The 24577-nt window shown below is 37.6% G+C and overlaps 2 protein-coding genes across 5 annotated transcripts in view; one reads left to right on the forward strand and one right to left on the reverse strand.

Annotated features, from left to right (window-relative positions):
- Window positions 1-1152: 1152 nt before the first annotated feature.
- The window catches only part of Hil (peptidase hillarin), a 75211-nt gene continuing 51786 nt past the window's right edge, over window positions 1153-24577 (reverse strand). For all 4 annotated transcript variants that reach the window (XM_028184410.2, XM_028187427.2, XM_028169751.2 and 1 more), the window contains exons 5-15: window positions 16111-16227; window positions 12292-12491; window positions 11685-11907; window positions 11220-11446; window positions 10304-10522; window positions 9218-9426; window positions 7963-8093; window positions 6700-6843; window positions 5016-5129; window positions 3859-4036; window positions 1153-2238 (exon numbers count right to left, since the gene is read on the reverse strand). In XM_028184410.2, the coding sequence (XP_028040211.1) occupies window positions 2102-2238; window positions 3859-4036; window positions 5016-5129; window positions 6700-6843; window positions 7963-8093; window positions 9218-9426; window positions 10304-10522; window positions 11220-11446; window positions 11685-11907; window positions 12292-12491; window positions 16111-16227 (1899 nt within the window). In that variant the 3' untranslated portion in view covers window positions 1153-2101. The remainder of the gene's footprint in view (window positions 2239-3858; window positions 4037-5015; window positions 5130-6699; window positions 6844-7962; window positions 8094-9217; window positions 9427-10303; window positions 10523-11219; window positions 11447-11684; window positions 11908-12291; window positions 12492-16110; window positions 16228-24577) is intronic.
- Mccc2 (methylcrotonyl-CoA carboxylase subunit 2) lies at window positions 20128-24093 on the forward strand. Its single transcript, XM_089735061.1, has one exon. It carries the CDS (start codon window positions 20247-20249, stop codon window positions 21918-21920), a length of 1674 nt encoding a protein of 557 aa, XP_089591187.1. The 5' UTR covers window positions 20128-20246; the 3' UTR covers window positions 21921-24093.

Below are 24577 nucleotides of genomic sequence, written 5' to 3' on the forward strand. Positions count from 1 at the left end.
CTATGATATGGAACAACACTCGTGGAAGTCTCTTTGCTATATGTTATACTTCAAATACTCATTTTAGGGGTGAAAGTTTAATCGTCATTTTTTGCAATTTTACAGAAGATCCATTCAAAGTATAGAATTTTGAAAACTTCTTCAGCTATCTGAATGAGGTAAACATAATTGAAGTTCAATTAAAAACATCGAACTGTTGATGCTAATACCAAATAAAACGCACCTTTAATTACAATGATAAATGTCGCGTTTTAAGCGAACCCTTTCACCCCTCTATATATATTTTATGGAATCTCAATATTGTAGTTACAATAGTTAATTGGCAATTAATATAAAATAATCATCAATAGAATTCAATCTTAACTGTCTATATCTTAACTGTATATATGTTTCAATAAATAATCAAATGCTATCGTTGAGACAACTCATCTAAACATAGACAAGGTGTAACAGATTATAAACAAATTTTATACAGAATCGAAGTTTATATAATTAATTATTTAATTGATTAAAGTGGGTGTCGACTGGTTGAATGAAATAAAATTCAGTACGTGTATTCTTAATAGCAAATCATCAAATCCCTGTTACACCATATTTAAATATGTTCTGGTTTTGTTTAATTCGTTTTGCACATCTCAGAATTATTTTTTTCTCAATTCTTCTGAGACATTTAGAGATAAATTTTGCCATCTACAATTAATCGAGTCATTGAGAGTTATTACAATTTTGTGATTTTTGAAATTTCTATTATTTTCAATTAATTATTTTGATAAAAAAATTTGATTTATTACATCAATATAAAATAATTAAATGGAATAAAGAAATATATATTAACAATTATTCTTACTCTATTTTATACAAAGCGATAAAAATGTATAAAAAAGCAATTAGATTGCAAATACACAACTTGACATTAGGTACTTAGAAAACATTTTTACAAAAAAAAAATACTATAAAATAAATTGATTTCTTTAAAGGACGGTGTTTTATTTCTAGATTAATCTATGTTATATATTATCTACATTTGGGTAAAGAATCGTATAAAAGCGAAGTTAATATAGATTTTATTTATTTATTTATAAAAATTAAACTTAACAATACATTTTCGTGGGTATGGTATGTTTTTTTTTTTACATTTGAGGGTAAATAATGTTTTGTGATGGGATCGTGGAGAGAGCTCTATTGTGGGGACTTTGCTGAAAGTACTATATCTGAGTCGTCTATTATCAAAGGTGGCAATCTGTGCATTTGGACGAAAAATTTTTATTGATATGTCAATACAGATTTATTTGAATATAATCGTCTCCTTCAAAGAATACGGTTCAAAACCTGCATTAAATAAAGGTTAATAGTTAACCTGTTATTTATCTAAGATGTCGTTCCGAAGAGTTTTGTGACTGCCAATGGAATACAAAGTCAATAATTCGTTTTTCTGATTTACCAATCATTGTCCAAAAGTCAGATTGCCGGCTTTGATAATAGTCGACTCATCTATACAATTATAATATTGTATATAGTTTATAGTTTAATTTATATCAAATACGATTTTACAATTCAATAATAAATGGAACAAGGGTTAAGATGTTTTGGCATCTGTTGACTTAGAAGTGTAGTTGAATTATAGAAATATGCGAAGGCGTAATTTAATTCGAAAAATATTCCTTATTTCCAGTCATCAATATTTATCAGGTAAAGAAGTCGGTAGTTTAGTGAGATTTTTTGTTGGATAGTGTTATCTTAAATTAGGTATTTTTTTACTACAGTTCAACTGGAATGTATAGAGTGATGTTATTACGTTAAATTTATCATTGACGATTTTGGAAAGGAAGATGTGAATTTAAACATGATTGGCAACATCGTGGAACATTTTGTGTTTTAAATAATGTTTTTTTTAAAAGACGAATCTACTTATCCCGAGGCAATTTTTTTTTAAAAAGAAACGTTTGTAAACACTACATAATAATCAAAATCAACAATTCGTTATATTAATTCAAATATTCAGATACAATTAGGTTGTTCTTGTTGCGCAAACCTGTCGGAAGGAATGTTTGAATAGGACGGCAGATTAATTGGCATTGTCAGCAGCATACTGTAGCAGTAATCAATTCCTTTTACTGCTGTTGATGAGGTACTTGCAGCAGTGAGTTAGGAGGTGCTTCTCCTTCTCGGTGGAGCCGTTCTGGTGGATGGCCGTAGGTCCTCCACGCTCACGGGTGTAAATGTCGAGACCATATTGACCTGGAAAATTCATAATTCATACATCACTACATAGTATAAAACAAAGTCGCTTTCTCTGTCCCTATATCCCTATGTATGCTTAAATCTTTAAAACTACGCACCGGATTTTAATGCTGTTTTTCTTAATAGATAGAGTGATTGAAGAGGAAGGTTTATATGTATAATAACATCCATTAAATAGTGGAGAAATCAATAATAAATTACAGTTTCCGAAGCGAAGCGAGGACGAGTCGATAATTCATTCATAAATCATCGAGTTCTATTATGGGTGAAGCATTAGTTGTGTTCTGTTAGTATTATTTCTTTAGATTAATCTCCCCTTTCGAGTCTGTTATTTTTTTTATTGCCCTTGTAGGCAGACGAGCATACGGCCCACCTGATGGTGAGTGGTTCCCGTCACCCATGGACTTCAGCAATGCCAAGGGCAGAGCCAAGCCGCTGCCTACCGCTTAATACTCTCCACAAGCCTCGTTTGAAGAAGGACATGTCATAGCGCTCGGGAAACACCGTGGAGGGGAGCTCATTCCATAGCCGGATGGTACGTGGCAAAAAAGATCTCTGGAAACGCACTGTGGATGACCGCAGTGGCTCCAGGTAGTATGGATGAACTCTACTCCGGTGGCGGGCGGTGCGATGGTAAAAACGAGATGTCGGTATCATCTCGAACAATTCCTCAGAGCACTCCCCATGGAATATACGGTACAAAATACAGAGGGAACCGAAGTCCCTCCTAGATGAAATTTCATCTTGAAACAAACACAGGCTTTTGTATAATCTTAATTTTTAAAATAAATGAGGCCGTCAGCGTAAAGGGGCCTAACCTACAATTCATATTCGTGTTTATGTATTACAATTTATTTAAAACATAATAAATTTTGATGCAAAATCGGCCTATCCCTAGTTTCATCCGTAGATAACAGATGACTTTGTAAACATCATTTTAGCGCGTATTTTTTTTGCCTACAAAGTATTGTAACGGTAAATTCGAACCTCATTATCTCCATATGGTAAGGCTATGGTAAGTTTAGGCCACTTTTGCGCTGACGGCCTCAAATTGATGCCTCCAATGAACACTACTCTAACTAAACATTTTGAAATTTTCGTTTTTCACGCAAATCGATTCACTATTTTAAAAGTATTACATTTTAAAAGTATTGATGGGGTTCGAAGCAAGAGTAAATCAGCTAGTTACACAAAAAAAACCCATAAATATATCTGCAATAATAAAGGTTTTATCAACTTTTTTCGTTTAAACGTTCGTTTGGAGTTAGCGTAGTATTCATTGGAGGCATCGAAATGGTCTTCGTTAAATGTGTTGATAATTAAAAAAATAATAGTTTTATAACGTTAAACTTAAACAGTGGGTTGCTAAGGTTTCTAGCTAACCGTCATTTTAAATGTAAAATCTTTTAAGGGCATGTTCGGTTAAAGTCTTCTGCTTTACATAAATTATTATTAATATAATAATAATATGTACACCACTATAGAAGGTTTGATAGTAACTTTTTAAGTTTACATTTAATAAAAGCTTTAAGTGATTAGCTCTTCAAGTCATTTTTTTTTAATTACTTTATAAATAGTCAAAGAAAGAAAATTAAGGCAGATTTTCGAAGTGCTTACCCTCCTCCGGAAAAGTTATATAAAACGATACGATGTCATCAGAAACGTTTTGTTGCACGTATTTCGACAAACGTTTTTCGTCGACGCCATTTTTGTGCAGTGTTGCCATGAAGTCCGCCAGTGGGCGCGACATTCGGAATTGGATTTCTAGTTCCCGACCCGCGAACACTAATGCTTCCTGTGATTATATAAAATGTTTCAATTAAATTATGATATAATATGGAATGAGATGATATGATTTCGCAGTTTTTTTTAAAATTTGAAATACAGGCAGACGATATCGCGAGTCTTCTGATGTAAGTCTATTGTCTGAGTCCAGAGATATTACGACGTGAATGCCCCATTTTGAGACTTAAAATTGGGGTATTTATTAATTTTTTTAACTTCTGTATCCTCCAAACCGGAAGGCATGATTCTTAAGCGACAGGAATGCGCAGGATGGTCTTAAACATCAGCGCTTTTAAGATGCCAAATCATTGAGATAATTATTGAGTACATTGATAATAAATTAGTCGAGCAATGTGTTGCTACGGATGTAGTAGCTGGAATGAGAGTCTAAGTCAGTTCGGTTCTTCAATCAATGGACAATAATTGGGGCACAAAAATATTTGAGTGGAGACATCGTTCTGGATGTCGTAATGGGCAGACAACCACTGAGGTGGACCGATAACCTAGTCCAAATAGCTGGTAAGGATGCGACAGACAAGAGACCGAAATGAATGGAGTGCATATGAAAAGACCTACATTCAGCATTGGGTGGACATAGTAGGTTGAAGTAGAGAGAGAGTTCTTAAATGTAGTAAGTAGGGCATGATCTAAGAACGAGTGGGTATGTACCACCCTGCTTATTTCTTAACACCAGATGGGCTGTGAGCTCGTCCACCCGTCTAAGCAATAAAAAAAAAATATATCATTCTTTTCATTTCCGCGGCAAAGTTATCATGCGTTCTAGTTGCGGCAAGCTTTATAAAATACAATTTAGTCTGATATCAGGTCTCAAGGTTGTCAGAAGCCTTTACTTATTGATGTCTATGGGTTAACACAGCCAAGCACAGAGAAGCCGCTGCTTACAGCTGAGGACTCTCAAACCTCGTTTGAAAACCACCTGTAACAAGTGGATCTTCGTCTATTCATATAGTGTAATAAAGAAAGCTGACCTGGTGAGTTATAGGTACGAGTCCAAAGAGCCTTGTGGCTTTAGTCGGACCCCACTCTCCACTCGCGCAGTCCGGCAGCGGAACCATCACAGTCTGTAGTTCCGCACAACAAATCTGAAAAAAGAAAGAAAAGGATAATATTAATGATTCATTGAATACCTCGTCGCGACCGTATTACTGGTGGTAGGACCTCTTGTGAGTCCAAGCGGGTAGGTACCACCGCCCTGCCTATTTCTGCCGTGAAGCAGTAATGCGTTTCGGTCTGAAGGGTAGGGCAGCCGTTCTAACTATACTTAAGACCTTAGAACTTATATCTCAAGGTGGGTGGAAAATTGTAGATATCTAAGGTTCCAGTAAAGCAAAGCAAAAAAAAAATGATATTAAAAAATATCTGGTTTCAAATAGTCCCCACAACCCATGGAGATCGCAAATTTAATGACTCCACTCACGTTGAGACATGAGATCTAAGCGTCAATTGTAATGTTTAACAGCTGTCTTCCCTTTTAAACAGTGTTGGGTGCTTCGAAATAAATATATCCGTGCGGGCCCACAAGAGACCCTACCACCAGCAATTACGTAAATTATGATATTTGCGGTTTTTATTTTTATTACACGACGGTATTCGGTCACTCACGTTGGAGGTCATTTGCCACCACCGGCACAATCACGTCGCTCGACACGAGTACCTACATAGGATGTTTTCTCCCTAGGCTACAACAACTTCATCCCAATTCAAACTTATCAATAATCTAATAAAGTTTAAAAACTAAGAAAAAAAGACACTTAAACAGCAAAACGAACAAACAATAATTAATTTCATTTTTCGTTTTTTATTCTGTTGTTGTTGATAAAATTCAGAAAATTATTCTATTGTCATCGGCGCTTGATGTGTATGCAAATTTTCAAGACAATGGTACGACTTGAAGTCGATTAAAATGACCCCCAAAGGTTCCGTTATACACAACCAAACAGACCAACCAACATGCCTTTTCCCATCGAAACTAATCTATTTTTTCTTTAGGATAGACGGGGTTAGAAAGAAAATAAATAAATAAATAAGATATTTAAGTGATGCTTCATTAAATGGATTTAATTACGGTTTTTTTATTTTTTTTATTTCTTAGATGTGTGGATGAGCCCACCTGATGTTAAGTGGTTACTGGGGCCCATAGACATCTACAACGTAAATGCGCCACACGCTTTGAGATATAAGTTCTGAAGTCTCAGTATATTTACAACGACTGCCCCACCCTTCCAACCGAAACGCATTACTGCTTCACGGCAGAAATAGGCAGGGCGGTGGTACCCACCCGCGCGGCCTCACAAGAGGTCCTACCACCAGTAATTACGCAAATTATAATTTTGCGGGTTTCATTTTTATTACACGATGTTATTCCTTCACCGTGGAAGTCAACATTTGTTGAGTACGTATTTCATTAGAAAAACTGGTACCCACCTGAGATTCGAACACCGGTGCATCGCTCAACACGAATACATCGGACGTCTTATCCGTTAGGCCACGACAAATTCAACTTGTTGCTACATTTCATCAATAATGTCGATTATTTTGGGCAATAAGTTTTGAAAATCGGGTGACTGGTTTCGATCATTAACCCCCCATAATTTTGCCCACTGGTGTAAATAGGATCGTAGTAGGGGCGGTAGCGACCAGCGGAGTAATTACCTTAAATTTGCAGACACTCTTGAACTTCATTGGTTCGCCGGTGAGGTATTCCCGCGGAGTGACAGCGTTCGCGAAGATGTCGAGCAGGAAGGCACCGCTGCACGGAGCGTGCACCCGGAATGACACCACATTGCCCACAACTGACTGAAATTTTTTTTACTGCTTAGATAGGTGAACGACCTCACAGCCCACCTGGTGTTAAGTAGTTACTGGAGCCCATAGACATCTACAATGCAAATGCCGCCACACACACTGAGACATGAGTTCTAAGGTCTCAGTATAGTTACAACGGCTGCCCCACCCTTCAAGCCGAAACGCATTATTGCTTCACGGCAGAAATAGGCGGGGTGGTGGTACCTACTCGTGCGGACTCACGCGAGGTCCTACCACCAGTAAGATTCGATTATCAATAACTGCTATTGTCCAACTTGGGCGTGTGTATTTTGTTTTACTTATCGTAACTTAAATGCGTGTCTCAGAATCGCGTTAATGGCCGCGCGGAACTCGATTTATAAGGGAAAAGATTAATGAGTAATTTAACACTAAAAGTCCGACTGGAGGGGCTTTTGTGAGTTTTTGTGAGTTCGGTGTTCCGTGCTGTTTGCGAAGAAGATATGGAAATTATGTTTACACTGATTTGTATTAGGTTTTAATATAAAAGCGAGATAATAACTAAAATAAAATACAAAATGAGTTGAGAACCGTACAGATAAACTAAGACTGACAATATTTTGCCGGTCGTCGTCGCGGGCGCCGAGAGCGCGTGTTTTCTTCTGGCTCAGAGAGCTCGGTCTCAGCGGGGGGTAAGGCGGCGACGGGGGCGGTATCGCACGTTCGGATATTTGGTTCCGTTATACCAAACAAATTACTTTATTTGCGCAATCGAAAGGGTAAATAGAACGGAGAAATGTATACAAGAGAAAAAATAATGGGTTGCGTTAATTTGTGGGTTCTCAGATGAGCTCTACCAAGTACGGTCTGTTCAATAATAATTTCATTCGGTAAAACATTTTCAGTTCTTGGTCTTTAACTGACATTTTTTGTGACTTAAAACCAGATAGTTAATCTAAAATACCAAACTGACCTCTGTGATATTGTCAAAAGTGCCTGATCGGACGAGTAATTTTTGGTCACTTGAGAAATACGTCATAGGTGTAGAGTATACCTCTAACTAGAGTTGTATGAGTTGATCACGATGACAGAAGAGACAAGTAATACAGTAAGCTATCTTCAAATGTAAATCAAAATTGGTTTTTAACGAACCTGCATAACAAATCTCTTGAGGCTGACTCCATCAAAACCATCTCCCTCCGTATCATAGAACTTGAGGTTGTAGTGGAAGATCAGCGAGCTCTGCATGTGTGCAGGCATGGCTATGCGCATAGTCGCCGCACCTACGTATATGGAAATTTAGATTTGTATATATATATATATATTTATTGCTTTGATAGGTGGACGAGCTCACAGCCCACCTGGTGTTTACTGGCCCATAGACATCTACAACGTAAATGCGCCACTCACCTTGAGATATAAGTTCTAAGGTCTCGAGTATAGTTACAACGGCTGCCCCACCCTTCAAACCGAAACGCATTACTGCTTCACGGCAGAAATGGGCAGGGTGGTGGTACCTACCCGTGCCGACGATATTATACCTTCACCGTGGAAGTCAATCATAAAAATTTGTTTAATACGTATTTCATTAGAAAAATTTGTACCCGCCTGCGGGATTCGAACACCGGTGCATCGCTAGATACGAATGCACCGGACGTCTTATCTTTTAGGCCATGACGACGACAAATATAAATTATATATAAATTGAAGTGACTTTTAACCTAAAGGCTTTTTTAGCAAAGAAATTATTCCTATGCGGCCTAGTTATGAGATAACTATTTAATACAAGTCTACATTCCGTTTGTTTTGCTGTAGTATTGTCACATAGGTATAGAAAGCAGTAGCTAAGCGAAATTAAAATATTTAGGTCACAACTGGAATTCAACAAATAACAGTGATCTACAGATTAACCGCTGATTTTAACCTCGTTTCTCAAGTGTAGTGGCATACTTCTCCTGATGTCTACGGGTTCCACCAGTTAGCCCCTCGTCTGAATGTGTAAAGCCACGAAAACGCGGGGTTAACGGTCCCGCGTGACGCGCGGGAATTAATCAAAATACGTTGACGGTTGACGAAGTATGAACTTTAAAAAACGATTAATTTATTACTTAGTCTTATTACCGTTTCTATCGCACTAAGTCGTCAGTCCTCCAACCAGGTGGACTGACGACTTAGTGCGCACGGCGGGAAGTCGTTGGATGCGGAAGGCGGAGGATCGCATTATGTGGAAGGCATTGGGGAAGGCCTATGTCCAGCAGTGGGCAGATAAAGGCTAATGATGATGATAATGATGATTACTGTTTCAGTACGAACGTGATGATTACAGTTTCCGAGAATGATTTTTTAAAAGTTTTACACCCAATTTGTACAAAAACCGGTCATAAGTAAACATTTCTACAATTCTCACCAGTCGAGTCAGTGTACATGACCGCCTTGGTGTTAGGATCGCTGAAGTATAGTCCGTATCTGAAGAAGAGGGATCGCACGAACGGCAACTCCTCGAAGTCGTGCAGAGTGATGGGCGTCTTCAGCAACTGCCAGTCCGGCTGAAGAGGGAAAAACTCGTAGATGAACTCCCTAGGGTCCGTCAGGAAGTAATGGTCGTCGTATTCGTATCTGTAATCGTGACGAGGTTGAGATGAAAATTTAAGTACACGTGACAAAGTATGTAAGAGTAAGAATGAGAATGGGAAAAAAATACTGAAAGATTCGCGTTTTTGTAGGCATTTTTAGGTCAGAACGGCTTTAATAAAAAATGGTGGTAGGACGTCTTCTGAGTCCGCACGGGTAGGTACCACCGCCCTGCCTATTTCAGCCGGTGGGGCAGCCGTTGTAACTGTACTGAGACCTTAGAACTTATAATTTAAGGTGGGTAGCGTATTTGCGTTGTGGATGTCTATGGGCTCCAGTAACCACTTAGCACCAGGTGGGCTGTGAGCTCGTCCACCCCTCTAAGAAATAAAATAGAAAAAAAGTACACGTGACAAAGTATGTAAGAGTAAGAATGGTAATGGGACAAAAGATACTGAAAGATTCGCGTTTTTGTAGGCATTTTTTTGGGTCAGACCGGCTTTAATAAATACAAAAATATCTGCGAATGATCTCGAAATCGTATGTACACAGCAGATGTACACATGATACAGCTTAAAAAATCATATAAGTTGAAAAATTTAGTTTTCTATCACGATTATTTGTGGATAGGCGTGTTACGAATCATCATTGAATTCACAAATATCTTTTTTTTAACGGTATCTTTTTTTTTTATTGCTTAGATGGGTGGACGAGCTCACAGCCCACCTGGTGTAAAGTGGTTACTGGAGTCCATGGACATCTACAATGTAAATGCGCCACCCACCTTGAGATATAAGTTCTAAGGTCTCAGTATAGTTACAACGGCTGCCCCACCCTTCAAACCGAAACGCATTACTACTTCACGGCCGAAAGAGGCAGGGTGAATTCTGAAGAGAGTGAATTCACCGTCTGGCGTTCTAACCTCAAACTATCACTTTTTCCTCTGTTCCCGGGCTTAGGAGCGTCCTTTGCATTAACCAAATGTCTGGCGCCCCAGTTACACTGCACGAAGCGCCACGCTCCCGCCACGTACACCGCGTTCCAAGAGTTACGGAATCTGTTGTCTTCGAAGCGCACTCCTGGTTGGTAACCGGCCGACTTGCTGTACCCCTTTATGACCACGCAATGAAGGCCTGCGTAACTGTTGAAGATCGACAAGTATTATTATTGGTTGAGGAAGGTAGATACAGAAAACATTCAGTTGACTTTTAACATAGCATTGTAAAAAGATGATCAGCACGAGGTATTCGTTTAGATTTGACATATTCACTTTGATTTATTGAATAGTTTGATAATATCGGTCATAAATTAGAACTTTTTAAAGTAAATCTCTGCGTCACAGTTGAGGGACTCAATACGACCTTCCACCGTCATAATCCGACCGGTTTTAGGGTACACACAGAGGACGATGAAATTCAGTTCTTCTTACGGGTCAGTTACGGGTGGTCCTTATAATTGTTTGCCTATTTAAGGTTAATAATTCTTTGAGGTAGATGTTAGGATGGTAACACCAACCCGTGAGGGTTTGCATTTTACCCCAACTTCTTCTTGCCCTTATCCCCCGGCACAGCATGTCCCCTAATATCATGCTGCTCATGTTTTTTTTTATTGCCCTTGTAGGCATACGAGCATACGGCCCACCTGATGGTGAATGGTTACCGTCGCCCATGGACTTCAGCAATGCCAGGGGCAGAGCCAAGCTGCTGCTTACCGCTTAATATTCCCCATAAGCCTCGTTTGAAGACGGAAAATAGTATCACTTTTATGGCCTGTCATCTGCATGACATCAATCCACCTCGGGACTTTTCCTTTTCCTTTCAATTTCCCCTAAAACTTACCTGCACAATCTCTTGAATAAGACGTGGTAACTCTCCGTGCCATGTTTGATTCCCCTCAGCAACCCTAATGGGGAATCCCCTCTAAGGTTGTCGTCAAATTGAATATTGTTCAGATTCTTCACAGTAATCCACCGGAAGATAGTTCTTGCCTTCTCAACGTCACTTGCACATCTGCCGACGAGTTGCCGAACTAAATCCGTGAAGGTTTTTTGGTCTTCTTGTGCTACCTAAGGGGGTTAATTAAGAATAGGTTATAAAGAGAAATTTATCGAAAAAAAGTTTGCACCTCACGACCTATTCAGTATTATGCAATTCTTAAAGGCCCGGTAACTTAATACCAGGTTGACCATGAGTCCATTCAGCTATTACGCATAAGAAAACATATCTGCTGTATTGTATAGTAGGGGTATCATTTAAGTCACAGATATATCCATATCAATTCTTATAAAATACGGACAAACTTACCGAAATAGCAATTTTATCGACTTCGGAGAACTCCGCCGGGTCGGTGTAGATGTGGAACTTCGACACTAGCGGTGGTTGGGGAGGCGGGGCTCGGGCTGGGTACGGAGGAGCTTCCTCCCCATCCACGTACAGTGAAGATGCCGCCATGTACTCCGAACGACGTTCCTGGATCAGCTCCATCATTTCGTGACTTTGCTTCTCGACTAGAGCTGCTGTTGCCGCCCTGGATTTGATTACGTAACTTTACAGTTTTCGTGGTCAACACAGACGAGATTAGTGAAGAAGAAGCAATTCAAAAATAATACTTTAAACTCGAACTTGAACTATGAAAGTTAAGATGGTGACGTACTTGCGAATACCCTACATTTATTGAGTCCCTGTTCGTAAGATTTCATCGATTTTGGCGAAAATCGCTTTAAAACATGATAATGTCCTTCTATCTTCTGTTTTAGTTAGCGCTATGATTGTCTTTCGTCAAATGAGGTTCTAGCAGAGTTTTCCTCGTTAGTAGGTAGCTGGGCCATGCCCCTGCCGTTGCTGGATTCAAAGCGATGGTAACCGCTTACTACCCGGTATCTTGGTATATGCCATATTTATCTAAATTTACCTTTCGTGCTCCAACATTTTCCTGGTCAAGCTTTCTTTCTTCTTATCCCTACGAAGTGTCATGTTCTTCTCCAGGTCTGCCCGTTCCTGTTGATGCCGTAGGGTTAGAGCACCGATCTCGGCGTCTGGTCTTCTCTTTTTCACCTGCATTTCTTGTTGGAACCGGCTGGTTAACCTTTCTAATTCGCGCTCCCATTCGTCCTGAAAGATGTCATCGATACGTTAGGGAAAGGCCAGAGGCATTATATGATGTGACTCTAGATTGTTCTGCTGAACATTTATTTATACTGCCGACTTAGATATTTGAATACTGCTGTATTTTTGTAGCGGATTCTTTTAGCGACTCCGTATAATACTTGTATGTATTTATGTTGAGCCGCACATATTTGGTCACTATTTGGGTACTATTTGGTCTATTTTTTCGCAATTCAAATGCTCATTAGCTGTTCACCCTGTTTTTTCCAACTCCTAAAACCGTCACTAGAGAGCGCTGTAATACGCAAATCCGTTGTCATGATACCCTTGTCATAAGTGACACTGTATCCTAGAGAATTGATTTTTTACTTTAATATACAAGTTTTTCTAATCCAAGTTTATTTTCATAATCATCCCTCGGAAAGTCGAACATGGTCCTTCGAGCCGGATAAGAAAACAACTAATGATAAACAACAATTTTAAGTGCAAAGAATGTTACAAACCGTAATTAACACAAAACTATTTCGTTGCTAAGTACTAGTGAATGTGAAGAATGGGCCCGGACAGTTATATTAAAAAACCGATATTCAAAATAAGATATTTAAGGCAAAGATTAATTTCAAAAAGTCACCTGCGTCTAGAATAACAAGGGAATATATCGAAACGAGATTGCAATTATTGGAACAACACTGGTTAGTTTGAAGAAAATCACCAGAATGTTATATTGGGATGCGAAAATAACGAATATAGCTATTAAACAAAAGGTACAATAACAAACGTTACATCGCGAACAGCATTCTGGCCAGGCTGGTGGGCCAAAGGGCTTTATCTTCAGAGTCATCCAACGGTGTTAAACAAATACTCGATACGACAAATGATTGCTTGCACGCTTTATCTAACCTTGGTATACCTGTATCGACATGGGACATCCTGATTATATATCTCATCACAATAAAATTGGATAATGAATCCCAGAAACAATGGGAACAAAAACTAAGCGAACAGGCTGATCGATTGCCTACACTAAGCGAGTTCCAATCATTCCTGGAATCAAGATATCGAGCACTCGAGTTTTTAGAACCAAACCAAAGAAGAGAGTTTAGAGGCAAAGATGCAGCGGATAAACCGAAGGTGTTCAGCGTGACGACGTCTGTATCCTGCCCATTCTGTTCGGGACATCACTTGCTTTATCAATGCAAGAAATTTGTACAAGAAGCCATCGGGAATCGCCGGGACTTCATCCAGAAGAGAAAACTGTGTTTCAATTGCTTCGGAGCTAACCATTCGGTAACACAGTGCAAACGACGCACGGCTTGTCGGTGCTGTGGCCAACGTCATCACTCGCTGCTGCATCAGGAAGGCGGCACTCACAATCCGACCCTGGCGGGTCCTAGTCAGCCCACTAATCAACAGCGGGAGCCAGCACAAGAACCGCAGGCAGCGGATCACGTGGAGCGTGTTGTCAGCCATTTTTCTAACAGTGAAATGAGATCAAGTAGTCAAGTAATGTTAGCTAGCGCATTAGTTTATGTATCCAACAAGGGTATGTATCACACACTTAGGGCATTGTTGGATCAGGGCTCTCAAGCCTCGTTTATTAGTGAACACGCAGTTCAACTTTTGCAGCTTTGAAGGTTGCCAGTTCTAAGTACCATATCTGGTTTAGGAGGAGAAAAATCTAGTATTTCAGTAAAACATATGGTTCAATTTAAAGTACAGTCCACATATAACTCTTTTAGCTATCCCGTTCAAGCCTATGTTTTAAACTGCCTAACATCCACTCTTCCTTCACAGCAAATTCAATTTCAGGATTGGCCGGTATTGTTGCAATTGCAGATGGCTGATCCAGGATATGGTACACCAAGCAATATAGATCTTCTACTGGGCGCTGATGTGTATGGTCAGGTTTTGTCAGAAGGCATATTGAGAAATCCACCTGGAACCTTGACAGCTCAAAATACACAGCTGGGATGGATCCTGTCGGGACGAGTTTAAGTTAGTGGGGATACTCCTTACATTATTAGCGCACATACCCATGACAACTCAATCAATGATTTGCTGCGTCAGTTCTGGGAGATTGAAACTGACTAGCATCATCCACTTTTATCCAAGGAAGAAGAATCCTGTGAAAGATACTTTGAATCCACTACAACTAGGGACAGTTTGGGTCGTTATGTTGTAGGTCTTCCTTTTCGCGACAACAATCCACTTGCTCAAGAAGAAACTTGAAAATAATCCATTCTTGAAGCAAGAATAATCCAAGGTAATAAATGTAGCCACCTGGCTATGAATCATATAGAAGTAATTAATGACAAACAAGAAGCTGCTAAGCCAGGATGCGTTTATCTACCTCATCATGCAGTTGGTTGTTCGCGAGGACAAAAGTACAACGAAGGTCGGCGTTGTTTTCGACGCTTCGTGTAAGGGTACCAGCGGCAAGTCATTGAACAATGATTTATTGGTAGGTCCAAGGCTTCAACCAGAGTTACGACACATAATTATGAAATGGCGTACTTATCCTATATGTTTCGCAGCGGACATAGTTAAGATGTATCGAATGGTCAAGGTCGTACCAGAGCATACTGACTTCCAGATAATGTCACAAGGGTACTATCAAATGTAAGAAATCTAAAATTGTAAGACCAGTCTCCAAACTTTGCATTTTGCCTATCGCTTTTTAACATTACTTACCTGAATAACTGTAGATATTTCATGCAATGTATGTAACTTAAATGTATCTTTGGATGCATCAGCTATTAAGTATTTTGTTATTGTTTAGTTGTAAGTAAGTACGAACTGTTTAAAAGCAACCCTTGACTGAACTTTGTCGTTATTATGGTTTCTTTAATGTGTAATTTATATTTAGTTCATGTTGAGCAGTTCTTTATTGATTACTATTAGGTTAAGATGTTACGGTTTCATGGAGATGTTAATTGTACATGTAAAATTTGATGGCCTCATTGTTGGCTATGAACTTTTGTAGTTCATGGTGGGCGGAATGTTCACCCTGTTTTTTCCAACTCCTAAAACCGTCACTAGAGAGCGCTGTAATACGCAAATCCGTTGTCATGATACCCTTGTCATAAGTGACACTGTATCCTAGAGAATTGATTTTTTACTTTAATATACAAGTTTTTCTAATCCAAGTTTATTTTCATAATCATCCCTCGGAAAGTCGAAACTTAACTTATCGACTTAACCTAATAGGTGTATGGCTCTAATAAAGAATTAAAAAAAAATGCGCATTCAGGTCTGTGTGCCTAGAAAGTCGTTATTCTCATATTAAACCTACGACCTAGTGTCTCAAGGTAGGAGCATCCATCTAGCAATGTGTCCCGTGCACATTTGGAAACCGCGTAATAAATAGTAAGTACGTAATCTTCAAATTCTTCAACTATTTTATATTATAAAAGCCTAATACCGAAAACTTAAGAAACTTCTCCTTGAGAAGAGTCTCAATAAAATTCACTGTACAAAAAATACATGTATATTCTTTGAAATTTGGAGAATCACCGAGAATTAAATGACGTCTTAGTTGCTGTGAGGGAATAGAGGAAAATACTCCCATCCTTCATACAAGAATCATAGATCTCCCGGTCGTAAAATACAACAAACTGGTATTCACCTGTATTTCTTCACGTATTCTTCTATTTTCTTCTTCTCTATGTTTCGAAAATTTCCTGTACAAATCGTCTTCTTCTTGCCGGTGTTTCATTTCAAGTTTGGTTTGCTCATCTCGATCCTGTGAAAGAACGTAAGGAATTAAATTAAGTTCCCCTTAAAATCGCAGTTCGTATTGCCATATCCGTCTTATATTCATTATTTTTTTGTATTTGATAAGTATTAGGGCTTATGAATTAAAATTAATTTTAAACATCAGACTTTTTTTGGGTTTTGCGTTTTAAAACTCCTTTTACGATTTTATTTCTTCTTCTTCTTCTTATCAGCCCATGGACGTCCACTGCTGGACATAGGCCTCCCCCAAGCCTCGCCACAAAGACTGGTCCTGCGCTGCCTACATCCAGCGATTTTATTTTGCGAGATTTATTGTTATTATATGATTTGCGAAGTTTAGAATGCTTGACAGTTGTCGTGATCACGATAGTCCTCGGTGATAGTAGAAAACGTGAGATTAAACCATACAACTAGTTCTCAATATTCAGTATTTTAATTATAAAAGGTCACTTACGCTTCACGCTTATAATCAATTACGCTTATTTTGAACAGTCAAAAAATTATAATAAACGGATTTAAAAAAAAATCAAATATATGTAATATTAATTGACGGGTAAAGGGTATTTGGTTTAAGCGACATTTTTGCTGCTTTACATGAGAACCATTTAAACATTAAAATTTAGAAAAAATATCTACCCAGAAAACCTTCTTCAACTATTTAAATGAGGTAAACATAATTCAAATTCACTTGCGTCTTCATATTATTATCATTCCTTAAACTTTAATGGGCTATAACTTTAATAGTAATTAGTCTCAGAATATCACATCACACAACTATGGCCTATCAACCCGTAAATCATTTCTAACATTCAAATCAACTGCTTAGCTATAATATGGTATTGTTTTTTTTCTAAGCTAAAGTTCGTAAACTCAAATTTTACGTATCATTAACAATGTTTAAGCATGTCAGGGGATTTAATGTATATTTAGTTTCTAAGCAGAAACCTGCATCTGTGAGCCATAGCCCTCTTAAGCTCCTAATTATCTATCGTAAGTAGGTAAATAGATTTTCCTATTGAACTCCCTAATTTTAGTGAGGCCGGCAGCGGCGTTATTTAGCGTATCAACTCTTGTAAGCCTTTCACCTAAGATTGACCGCGGAGTTGACTGACAAACAAAATAATGCTGTAAACTTTGAGAATTTGTGAACAACTTACGTAATGTACTTGTGAGATTGGAAAAACAGCTGTACTTGTTTGTTCTCTGATTGATAGGCGTGTTTACTGTTGGACTCAGAGCGTGCTAACAAAATCTCTTTGCATGGTTTATGATGGAATATGGATAGATATGGATATATTACTCCAACATTGGTTTTATTGTAATTTTTGAAAGTTCAAAAATATCATTTACAGAAAATTACATTACATTCAAGTTATAATTAAGTCAACAGCAATTGATTTTATTGAGAGCAAATTATCTGTTTCGAATTTATCACTTCGGTTGTAACCAAAATATCTTATAAAATTTGGCGGAAAAAAAAAGCGTCGCACCTGTCGGACGCAGGCTATCAGAAGAAAGTGAAAAGCACAATTGTGTCTCACAGCTAGCTGCCTTTAACCGGTCGCAGTAATGCCGATTATGATTTAATTGCGAGCGCTGAGTTATCTATATATTAATACGTGAAGGAAAAACTTTGTATCCCTTTTTACGAAAACTTTCGCGGACGGAGGAGTATCAAATTTCCCACACTTATAGAGAGTATAGAGAAGGAGTGCAGAATGTTAATATTTTTTTAAATTATGTTTAATAAATACATTAAATGAATAAAAAAAACATCACACACACACTACCATGTATTTAACGCACACACACATGCATACTATTTATTTATTGTCAAACTTTTGTTCTTGACGTCTGTGGTCAAATTGAGAATAGATTAAATATTGTTTGTCTTTATTAATATTTTTCTATAGTGTAGTCTTGGCGAAATCTGTGATTATAGAAGTATAAAAGTCTTTAACAATAGAAACATAATAGTGTACAAACTTATATTTCAATTATATTATATTCGAATTTCGACTACCAGGGCATCACTAGTTTTATGAAATTGTTCAACTTATTTATTGTCATCGAAATTTTTAATACTTGCAACTGTAGACGTAATTCAAATTGTTATATTCTTCGGAATGCTGACGAATTAATTTGACACTAGTATTGTGTAAGAATTAAATTAAAACATACACATTTTGTTTTCAATTATTAAGTCTTAAATATAGTTTTTTTTTGTGACGTTCAATGACTTTGGGATCATGCCCCACGACGATTTTCGAAGGCCTTAGAATGTGAATATGTAACACCAGTCTTGAGACATGAGGTCGAACGTTCGTTTGTACTCCAACATCGATTATTTGCCGATTACAGTGGTACAGTAATTTATGACATTAATTTTATACAAGATACTTTAAGTTGCAAATGTATAAGCTAGGTCTTACTCCTGATTCAGCCTGATGTAGGTATTGTGAGGAAACCGAAGTAAAACTTAAGTATATGCTGTGTTAATTATATATTAATTCATTATGTATTAATTAATCGTCAACTGAGTTGGATATTTTTACTTGTAGGTTAGTCTATACTAATATTATAAAGAGGAAAGATTTGTTTGTTTGTTTGTTTCGAATAGGCTCCGAAACTACTGGACCGATTTGAAAAATTCTTTTTCCATTAGAAGCCGACATTTTCCCTGATGAACATAGGCTACTTTTTTTAATATTTTTTTTTTTTTTTCATGTGTGTTTTAATGTTTCCGAGGCGAAGCGAGGGCGGGTCGCTAGTTACGTTTATAAAAATGCTCAAGGGCATCCTCCAGGTTAGTAAAAGGTCATTAGTGTAATTGTTTAATTGTGTATTGTGAGTAAAAGTATTTCCTTACATTATAAGTTAGATTAGTTTTTGTTATCGTGTTGTTTTGTCGTATAATTGTAAGGAACGTTGTTGTACAAATTCAGCACTATATCTTGTTTTGTCGTGCGCACATAACTTATGTTGCAAGCCAGATTTTGTTTCTTTTTACTTGTGTTTTTTATGTATCTTTTTAGCTTGTGATGTGTATTGTGAGCCTAATAAATAAATAAATAAAAATAAACTACTGAGCTTTAGGCAGTAAAATATGTTAAGTTCTCGGAGAGCATATTATTTACCTTAAGACGGAGAAGGAAAATTGTTAAAGAAAAATAGTTCAATTAATTATATTCACATTAGGACCGGACAAAGATATCTAACGTTTGGTTTGGGGAAACATCAATGATCTTCCACTGAAGGTTTTTGCCAGATTTCTTTTACTCTATAATAGTTATCATAATACTGGGCATCTAAACCATGATAGAACCATAGTTGAAATGCTAATAATTAATAAATAAAACGTCTATATTACGTCCTATCTTAGTATACGACATTAATGTCGCTGTTTTCTGCAATACAATTTAAGGTAGGTATATCTTTTACATATTTGCCAACAACTAAATAAAAGTAAGCGTCCATAAAAGATTGGTATAACGATAAAATACGAATATCCAAACGTATTCGATGAAGGGTAATGTCTATTTTGAAATTCAACTTGAAAATAAAATCAGTCTTGGTCTACAAGTAGATTCGTCGTAACAAGTGACCGTTTATTGTTCAAGGTCCGTGTGTATTTCACACCACGCTGCACGTGAACTCGACTCAGAAGTGGGTCACGTCATCATGATCGAATGTCTGTTCAAAAACTAACATAAAATTTCGCTTCACGAATTTAAGGATCATTTATTTAAGCGCGTTATGCAAAAGGCGAACGCGCCAGAATGAATGGAAACGCGTCGCGCTGGGCTTTGTAAATATTACGTAAAACTACGCTGTCATAATATACAGTCAGAACCCATACATATGTAATAATGTAAGTCATTATCGGAGCGGGGGGCGGTCGTCAAGGAATTTGTTTTTGTACGATTAAAATGTGTTGATAACGTTAACAGCGGCTTTGTTGCCAGTAGCGCGTCAGAGGCCCGACGACCGGTCGTGTTTTTATTCTCAATTTAATTATACATTAAAATGTTTAAACTCGTCAGAAGCATACGCCGACTGAGCGCACAATGCCGGCACCACAGCCACGCGACCGTAATCGGCACCGAGCCGAACCGAAGTGATCCTTACTTTCAAGAGAATAAGGCGAAAATGGATGAACTGATCGACGAGCTTCAACAGAAAACCGGTGACGCTATCAGAGGTGGGCCAGAGGACGCAGTAAAGAGGCACACGGCGAGAGGAAAATTGCTTGTCAGAGACAGGATTAACCGGTTAGTGGACGAGGGCTCCGATGTACTGGAATTGAGCGCGCTCGCCGCCGCCGACATGTACAAGGGCCAGGTTCCGAGCGCCGGTATCGTCACCGCTATCGGCAAAGTTCACGGCCGCGATTGCATGATCGTCGCTAATGATGCAACCGTTAAAGGGGGAACATATTTTCCGATTACCGTGAAGAAGCACTTACGCGCCCAGTCGATCGCACAGGAATGTCGGCTTCCGTGCATTTATCTAGTTGACTCTGGTGGTGCCCATCTTCCTGATCAGGCTGATGTGTTTCCGGACCGCGAACACTTCGGAAGAATATTTTACAATCAAGCTAATATGTCAGCCGAGGGTATACCGCAGATATCTGTTGTGATGGGATCGTGCACTGCGGGAGGAGCGTACATCCCTAGTATGTCAGACGAGAGTATTATAATTAAAAATCAAGGAACCATTTTCTTGGCCGGCCCTCCATTAGTCAAAGCCGCTACCGGTGAATCAGTTTCTGCTGAAGATTTAGGTGGAGCTGACCTACATTGCCGGCAATCAGGAGTAACGGATCATTATGCTCTAGATGATGAGCATGCTTTACATTTAGCTAGGAACGTTGTGGCCAACCTAAATTGGAACAATGACCAAAGAGCTAGAATTTATTCCTCGAAAATTGAGGAGCCTGTTCACGACATTCAGGATTTACACGGAATAGTAGGTGCTAATATTCAGAGACCTTTCGACATTAGAGAGGTTATAGCTCGGATTGTTGATGGAAGTAGATTTCATGAATTCAAGCAACTTTATGGGGACACTTTGGTCTGCGGCTTCGCCACATTGTATGGACACCCAGTAGGTGTAATTGGGAACAACGGCGTTCTTATGTCCGAATCAGCTTTGAAGGGATCCCATTTCATTCAGCTGTGCGCTGCTAGGAAGATTCCTTTAGTGTTCCTGCAAAACATTACAGGTTTTATGGTAGGAAAAGACGCTGAAGCTGGCGGTATTGCTAAAAATGGAGCTAAAATGGTAACTGCGGTCAGTTGTTTCAAAGGACCGAAAATAACTGTGATTGTTGGGGGAAGCTTCGGTGCTGGGAACTATGGAATGTGTGGGCGAGCGTATTCGCCGAGTTTTCTTTTCATGTGGCCCAACGCAAGAATATCCGTGATGGGGGGACCACAAGCTGCAACAGTTCTCTCCTTGGTCGCCAAAGAAAAGGCTCAGCGTGAAGGGAAACCGTGGACTGATGAAGATGAAAAGAAAGTCAGGGGTCCATTAGAAGCGCAATTTGAGAAAGAGGGTCTTCCTTACTACAGTACAGCAAGGCTGTGGGATGATGGCATTGTAGCACCGAAAGATACGAGAAAAATTATAGGCCTAAGTTTATCGGCAGCTCTTAACGCACCGTTTAGAGAAAGCAAATTCGGCATCTTTAGAATGTGAGTGAAATTTGAACAAAGTGAAACTTTACAAGACTGTTTTGTTTAATGTTCTTAGTAAGACTTTATTTTCTTTTCTAGATATATTTTAAAATTGTAATAAATCGCTTTTGGTGATTTCTTACAGTAATTTTTACCGTATATCTTATCTTTGTTAGCAAGTGAACTTGTCACGTTCTTTTATCTAATTAAAATGAGCAATCATTAACTCCAGATTATGACATCTTCGATAAGATTTATTTTGGTTGTGACACGCCTCTTTAGATAATTGTTGCTGTATCACATAGTAAGAAAATTAATGTTTCTAGTACATCCTCAGTTGGTTTAGTTTTAGAGAAAGCAATGTTACGGTCTGGGCTGGGATTTGACCAGTCTTCTTCAGTCCCTGCCTCCGTAGGGAAGTAATTTCTAGTTAAGTACTTTCAAAATCTCGTTGGAATAAATAAGCAACACAGAAAGCAAAGGTGCTTGTTTTTATACATATGCGTTGTTGAATTCAGTTGAGAATAGTCCTTTAAATTTGGCGAACGGATGGCTGATTTTTAAAAACAAAGTAATTGTAGTTTTGGTCGAAGTAAAGAGTTAAAACTAAATGAAAACAATTGTATTACCTACCTTATACATTAACTTCATTTGAAAAGTCATTTTGAAATAAAAAGAACAATGGCTATATGAAATGTATTCAATTACTATGCAAATCATTAAAAATTGTGTTACAAAGTTTAGGTTTAACTAAAGGATTTGTGCCACTTAATTTTAACGGTTTGTTTTTAGTGGTAATAAATACAAGGTTAAAATGTCAAAAGAGGACCGATATATGAAGTTTTTTCTATTTCACTCAATTAAACATTAGCCTTAAAAAAATACTGTATTCAGGTTTCATATGAGGTTAATATGTAGATAGTATAGTAAGATAATTAAAGAAAGTGACTGCTATTAGCGAAATGTCCGTAAATAGGACCGTGCTCTCAAGAGTGCATTGACTTGTGTCTATTTGTATATGTCAGTAATTTCAAAATCCAAAATAGTTCAGAGATTTGGAAAGCTCCAAGGACAAGCTGCTAGATAGCGAAACTTTCGCTGCTTTCGTCTGTCGCAAAGACAAATTTGTTGTATCAAACAAACATATCACGTAGGCGCCAACTAGCCAGCCATTATTTAACAATTACTTAAATGTGTAAAAACTTAAGTAAATTTTAGAAACGTATTTAAGATACATCGTCTTCTCGCATTAAAACTGTATAAACTCAAAACTTACTAATTTTACAGGAGAGTGTTTTAAAGGTTTAACATGTAATATTTTTAATATTAATCATATTTGCAACATTTGTTTTTTATTTTTTACATTATCTGTCTTTTTAAAGTAAGATAAAATTATGTATTAATTTTGTTAATAGTAGTCAAAAAATACGTAAACTAAAAAAATAAACTAAAACTAAACTACGCTCTTTTGACAGTATTTATGAGAAAAATACTGGTGATACCAAATGATTCCGCATATTAACTCAATTTCGAATATATTAAGAAATTGTACACTTTTAATGCGAAAAGACGACATGTAAAATTTATTCATATTTCTGTCACGATCATATTCCGTGGCGAGTGACATGATAATAAACATAAAGACAACTGGACATATTAAAACAACGCGCCGTGAACGTTCCATTTCACGCTTTCGGACTGCAACGGTCGCATGCGTGTGCGTTTTTTCACGATGGAATTCTTTATAAGAAAATCCACTAGCCGCTTTGTCTATTAACAGAGTTAATTGCCGATATACATAGCCGGTGTACCGGTGGCCTGGTTAATGGAAATCGTTTTGCTGGCTATCGAAGAAATATAGGCGTAAGATAGGCTCTCTGGTTTATTTTTTTGGTGTGCTGAAAATTTTATTTTCAAGTAATTAAAAAAAAAACACTTTGGTTTCTAACAATTTAAGTCTTTTAGTAATTAAAGGCTTAAGATGTCTAGTAATTAAATTTGAAGAGAAGGTGTGACGCGTTCTAAGAAAATTCGATTAAAACTGCTAATTACTTTTTGTTAAATTGTGTGCCTCAATAATTTCAGTTAGTAATATGGTTTCTAAATGCTTAGCTCTGTCAATATTAAATTACTTTAACATAAAGGAAGTTATGTTAATCATACATTTAACAGCAAATAAAATGAATGCATTTATTTTCTCATTGTTTCATTGATATTTATTCGACGATACAATTGCGACAATTGTATCTTTAGATTGCTGATTGTTAGTTATTGTTGTAGAAAATTTGTTATGTAGGTGTACCAGAGGTCGTCTCAATTACAAGCTGTTAGCAGCAGAATATTTCATTTTCTAATTAGTGTTCCACATTGTGTATTTCATGTTTGTTTATATGATTAGTCTAGCATGAGCCTTAAATAAAAGAAATTTATTGAAGCAGTATATGATCTTAAAACTGTTTGACACAGCATTTCATTTTGAAGAAAATACCTAGGACCTGTCGTTTTTGGAGTTCGTACGATAATGAAGGTAAAACAACTCAAAAATGTGCTTTTATTGTTTGTTTTAATCTTTAGGTAATGTAAATATAATATATAATTTTTAGTTGGTTTATTGCGAATGAAAAACTAAACCACTACATGCACCTTTCTTGTATTTAGATAATGTACAACTCACGCTAT

This window comes from Bombyx mandarina, chromosome 19 (genome assembly GCF_030267445.1).
Source record: "Bombyx mandarina strain Sakado chromosome 19, ASM3026744v2".
NCBI lineage: Eukaryota > Metazoa > Arthropoda > Insecta > Lepidoptera > Bombycidae > Bombyx > Bombyx mandarina.